Consider the following 6,000-nt stretch of genomic DNA (forward strand, 5'->3'; position numbering starts at 1 on the left):
CCTTGACTTTTATAATAACTAGGGTTGGAAATGCATTTTCAGGTTACCATAGAGGTATTTGGCACCAAAACTGCATCTTTCGGCGGGGTTTGGAGGTGCACTTTATTTTGATGGTTCAAAGTTGATGCCTTACGGGGAAATTGGAATATACCAAGCTAGACTGTCTTTTGTACGTAAATGGATGGAGGAGGAGGAAAGGGCACTATTCCTGTTTATTTGGTCCCTCCAAATGGGCACGAGTTGTTTTCTTCTTTTGGTCTTGAAAAGGAGTATGATGGGCAATAGGGTACTCTGACTAAACTCTTTTGACCTTTCCTTACCTTTCTAATACCCCTAACGATGAAACCTTAGAGGCCAGTTTGGATGGACTACTGCACAGGATTTTTACCATATCATCCTTTGTGTGAGAATGGTAGCTTAACTCCTTTACCTTATCTACCCAAAAAAAAAAAAAAACTCCTTTACCTTGAATAGTGGCCAAATTGTACACAGCCAAAGGTGGATTTCCCCTTTTTATTCTTTTAAACTAGGATGAAGAATACCCCTGGGGCATGATCCAAATTGTCTCTGGCTCTGCCCTCCTTCCTCTACTGTGTTTTTTTAGGAATGGGCTCAAGGCTTGGTGTCAAGTTTACAGGGCTTTATAACGTGACGTCTTGAGTTTTATTTTTATAATGAGTAGGGAGCTTCTTCCAGGTTCAATTATCAAGAAAAAAAAAAAAAAAAATTTAACTACAACTTTCTTTTTTTTTAAAAAAAAAAAAGTATCTAATCAAGTAATCAATTGCATCTGCTTTTGATTTGGAAAAAACTTGTTTATGAAACCGGATTGGTGGGATGGATCCCTACTCAACGATTTAGTAAGTGGCCATCTATGCTAGCCAAGTAAGTGGCTCACGACATAGCATTTAATATCATATATTATATAAGAAAATTTATAGAAATACTCATGTGAGATCAACTATTTAACGTTGTCCTCACATTTTTTTTTTAATTTCAAAATACTCGTAGAAAAAGGCATAAATAGTATCAAAAGTGTAAAATGTTAAATAATACATCTCTTATACGTAATTTGATAATTTTCTCTATTATATATTTTAGAAAACAGCCCATTGTTACTTGCGACTAGAGTAAAATTCACCGACTCTAATTCTAGATTGGCGATTTCTTGAACACTGAAAAAAACAGAAACCAAGTGCTACTGAAGGTAAGTCCCAACATCAGCATTGGCATTTGCATCAAGGTTGCCAACTTTAGATTACCGAGGAAGTCGAAAGTGGACAAATGAGAGAGAGAGAGAGAGAGAGAGAGAGTGAGAGTGAGAGAGCGTTTGAAGGTATATGCTTTTCTTTGTTTTGATAATATGTTTTTAGACTATTTATTATCGTTACAATGAGGTCACAATCACTCCTATTCATCATATATCAAATTGGATGGTTTAGGGTGTGTCACTAAGTTATATAGATATAAATTTGAATTTTAACTCTAGACAATGAAATGGTTGCAACCACCTTATTTAAAATCTGATGGACATGAATGATTGTGACCTCAAGAGGAATAAGCTCAATATTAAGAGGTGTATAAATAGTCTCTTTATATATATATATATATATATATATATATATATATATATATATATATATATATATATTGGTAGATAAGGGTCAATTTTATCATGAAATTTGAAGAATAAAAATTAGGAAGATTGGATCTTCATTGGAAATAGTTTGACATACTTTGAGGTGAAGAATGATGTCCTTGCGAAGATTGTGCTGCTTAAAAATAAGGTTCAAGAAATTTATTGAAGGATGAAGAGAAGGAAAACATGCGATAATAAACGGCATAACAACTAATTTGGCTCATACAATATACTTTTCAATTGATTAGGAATATGTCATATTTGAGGTGGAATAGCTTAATTTAAAGGATTTGGAATTCAATGAATAATTTGGCTGCGGGTCCACATGAACATTGTTGATCACAGGTCCTCCAAATAATTTCATTTTAAACATTTGTTGTTTTATTTTGCTTCATCTTTCTTTGAAATTGACGAGTTGTTGCTTTTATTTTCTAACATCTTACTAAGGTCATAGATCACTGGGCTTTTTGGTTCTTTGTGCTTTGCAAGTTGTGGACATCATATTGATTCATGACTGAGAATAAAGGAGTTCATTGGAGATTGGACATGATTTTAATTTATAGCTTGGGAGAAAATAGTCCAAATTTTGAAACCAATTTTTTTTTGTTGGTACTACTCAAATTCAAACAAGTTCAATTAAAGAATTTTTTTTTGTTGGTACGACTCAAATTCAAGCAAGTTCAATTAAAGATTGAAAATTATGGAATCGTAATTAAAATCGAAAAATTATTTGCTCAGTCAGACGACTCGCATCTGTCTTGTTTTCAAGAGATATAGGTACTGAAATACATCTGAAATCACTTTGAATTAATTTCCATTTCAAATCTATGAATATAGACCTCTACAAACAATGTAGATTGAATGATATTTAAATAATTAAAACAAGTATAAAAAAGGACACAATATCATCATTATTAAAAGTCAATTTTTTTATTTTCATATTCATGATTCTAGTGGTTTAAATGATTTGCCTGCAAAAGTTTGGATTTATGAATTTGGAACTCTAAGAATGGTACGGATTTGATGATCTTTGAAGAAATAAAATGAGTGGTCAAAAACGAAAAAAGGAAAAGAAAAAGATAATAAACTATTCTTGAAATTCACTCATTATACATTTTCTTTTTTAAATATCATGATCATTGGTCTTTTATGATACTCGTAAAAAATGTTGGATCTAAAATCTATCTCGATCTTCATGATGGATCTTAGCGATCAAACACTGTAGTATTGGCTTCCTAGGTTCTATGAATCTGGAGCTCCCAAAATATGTAGATTTGGTGATCTTTTTTTTTCTATTTATTTTGACAAGATAGGTACAATAGCTCAAAAAAGAAGTACATAAGAAACAGTAAAGGAATGTAATTTAGCTTCCTGTTTTGTAAGACCATCAGCAATATCATTAGCCTTCCTATAAACATGCTAAAACGAGACTTACATACTAGCACATAGATCCAGGATTTTTATCCACTTCCTTTTCAACGGATGTAGATTTGCTGATCTTAGAAGAATTCAAATGAATGATTAAAGAAAAAAAAGGTACAAAAAGAAACCCATTTTTTAAAGTTAATGGGTTTACTTCCCTTTTAAGTTCATGATCATGGTGGTCTAAATCACTGGTATCATCTCCACCTCACATCGGCCTCTTGGAAGTCTTGGTGACTTTTCCAATTTTTTAGGGTACATAATCCACAACTAACCTTAAAAAAAAAAGATCATATGCATTTTTATGTGTGATATATGAAGATGTTTATATAAGCTGTCAAAAATCCACCTTGGACATGAAAATCATAATATTTCAAGTCTTAAAAATAATATCCGTCATTTTTTTAAAATTTTAAGTGTTTACGGATCTGCTTGATCTACAATAATTGTTGAGCTCTAAATTATATAATTATGGATGAAATAGATTTTAGGACAACCATAAAAGTTTTGAGCACTAGCTATATTTAGATGTGCGATTAATTGGTTGACACCTTACACAATCCACAGCCAAAGATATGCTGTCCTGAGATTGAATAGGGACCACAAAATTTTCAAACAACTGGAAAAAGTGTTTAAAAACTTGAAATATATTGCTTCTTTATTCATGTGAGTATTTTAAATTGGAGACATAAAAAATTATAAAATACCGTGAAAGAACCCAACAAATAAATCTGAAACCCAAAAGGCAATAAAAAAGACATGGTTTTGGTGAGCTAGCCAATTCACCTCTTACAGTTCGCTCCCTTGTCTATCTAACGTCCATCTCTAAGATGGATGCCAAAAAATGTTAAATCCACTAAAAGTTAAAATGAATGTTGAAGAAAGGAATTTTAAAAAGGGTGCGGTTTGTATAGAGCCTAAGCCCTAAACAATCAAATTATAGCATATCTTCAAATGGTGTCGAGAAATGTGGTCTCAATATTGGAAATTTTTGTGATAGCCTTAAAATATATTTTTATCTTTATTTATAAATTTTAAAGATTCAAAGATATTGTAGTTCGACAAATCTATGAAAACTTGAAAATCTTGAAAATTGACGGTCCAAAAATACGTTACAAAATGCAGTATTTCCAAATTTTGTAATCCATTTTTTTTCTCCTATCCATGTATCTTGATGTCAAGATGATCAATTTGAAGATATTTAGAAATCAAAACAACCTTTTCTAGTGAAATTTTTGATGTAACCTCGAATTTGATTATTTAGAGCTTTAGCTCTATATAAACTTTTCCCTTTAAAAAATAATACTTATATTTTTTAAAAAGAAAAATTCCAAAGTTAGATCATTGTCATGTTGAGATTATTGAACTTTAAAATTTTGGATAGAAAACATTTCTTTGAGATATATTTTGTAGGGAAGCTGCACAAGAATAGTGTGAGTAAGCCACACTTTTCTAATAAAAAAAGGAAAAGTGTTTGGTGAGTCAGCCGACTCACCTGTAGATGTGTGGGCCCCGTTAAAAATAGAGTTTGGATCTAAAATTTTGCGATATGTTAATGTCAACTATTTTAACCCCCCCCCCCCCTCCCCAAGAAAAAGTAAAATCTAAAACATTCCCATCTATTTAAGATGAAGTTTCGATCCAAAATTTGGAAAACTGTCTATAAATAATACTTGGAAGACCCCCACAAGCAAAATCTATAGGGTGTGGTTTCTATAACGTTCCAACATTAAACAATCTAATTAAGACGCACCTCCAAATTTTAACATAACATGTAATTTTGGTGTAAAAATTCCTAAGATATTCTCAAAATCTATTTTCATAGCTAATTATAAAATTTTAAACTTCAAAAATGGCTAAAATCAAGTAGATCTATAAATATGTAAAAATCTTGAAAATGGACGGTCTAGTTAATGTGTTGCAAGATGCATTATTTATGAGACTCAAAATCTTTTTTCTTTTCAAAATTAAAATGGATTTTTGACATTTTAAAGTTGCAACCTTATATAAACTTTTTCCAAATCTAAAACATTCACATCTATTTAAGATATTTAAGATGGAGTTTGAACCAAAATTTTGAAAATTGTCCATAAAAAAGTAGTGTGAAGAAACCCCCCAAAAAATAAAATCTAGAACATTATTCAACATGGAGTTTGAACCAAAATTTTGAAAATTGTCCATAAAAAGTAGTGTGAAGAACCCCCAAAAAATAAAATCTAAAATTTGTGAAGAACTCCCAAAAATAAAATCTAAAAGTTGTGAAGAACCTCAAAAAATAAAATCTAAAAATTGTGAAGAACCCCCAAAAAATAAAATCTAAAGATTAAAAATCTAGAACATTATTTCTTCGCTTCACAGGTGAAAAACGTGAACGGCAGGATTCGAACCTGCGCGGGCAGAGACCACATGATTTCTAGTCATGCCCGATAACCACTCCGGCACATCCACATAGTTTGCTCATTTTAAACCAATTATTATTGATACTTTATTAACTTTATCCTTCAACTTCCATATTCGTTCATGCTTTTTCGATGGTGTAATGACTTGATGTAATTACCTATATGGTAAGCGTATGGCACATCGTCAATTTTTTTTAGTTTGTTTTAATAACTAGAAAACTGATACAAAATATTAAAAAATAATAAATGTTTCAAGACACTGGAGGTGACTGATTAAGGTATTTTTTTAATATTTATAAATAATTTTCTATATTTTATATTTTTGATAAGGGCTATATGCTAACTTTCCTACCTAATTTTTTATCAAAAGATTATCTATGTAGATAAAAATCTCTTTTAATGTAGATTAAGTGAAATTGTTATCTAGATGATTTATATGTAATTATTAATAACAAATTTTTTAAGTAAATATAATTAAAGAAGACCACAACTAGAATTAAATACGTGTAATATGTTTCAACGCCTTTGTACTTCATAAAA

The 6,000-nt window shown here is 30.6% G+C and overlaps 1 protein-coding gene and 1 non-coding gene across 5 annotated transcripts in view; one reads left to right on the forward strand and one right to left on the reverse strand.

Moving 5' to 3' along the window:
- Positions 1–300, forward strand: part of LOC18443126 (uncharacterized) — a 37,044-nt gene extending 36,744 nt beyond the window's left edge. For all 4 annotated transcript variants that reach the window (XR_966951.3, XR_016048952.1, XR_016048953.1 and 1 more), the window contains one exon: positions 43–300. Coding sequence is in view for 1 of the 4 variants with exons in the window: in XM_011628324.3 (XP_011626626.2) it covers positions 43–52 (10 nt within the window). In the remaining 3 variants the exon portion in view is untranslated. The remainder of the gene's footprint in view (positions 1–42) is intronic.
- A 5,127-nt stretch (positions 301–5,427) lies between these two features.
- On the reverse strand, positions 5,428–5,509 carry TRNAS-AGA (transfer RNA serine (anticodon AGA)). Its single transcript has one exon. It is a non-coding gene; the product is annotated as a tRNA-Ser (tRNA).
- Positions 5,510–6,000: the final 491 nt, after the last annotated feature.

Source organism: Amborella trichopoda, chromosome 2 (genome assembly GCF_054954075.1).
Source record: "Amborella trichopoda isolate Santa Cruz 75 chromosome 2, AtrichopodaSantaCruz75HAP2 v2.0, whole genome shotgun sequence".
Taxonomy (NCBI): Eukaryota; Viridiplantae; Streptophyta; class Magnoliopsida; order Amborellales; family Amborellaceae; genus Amborella; species Amborella trichopoda.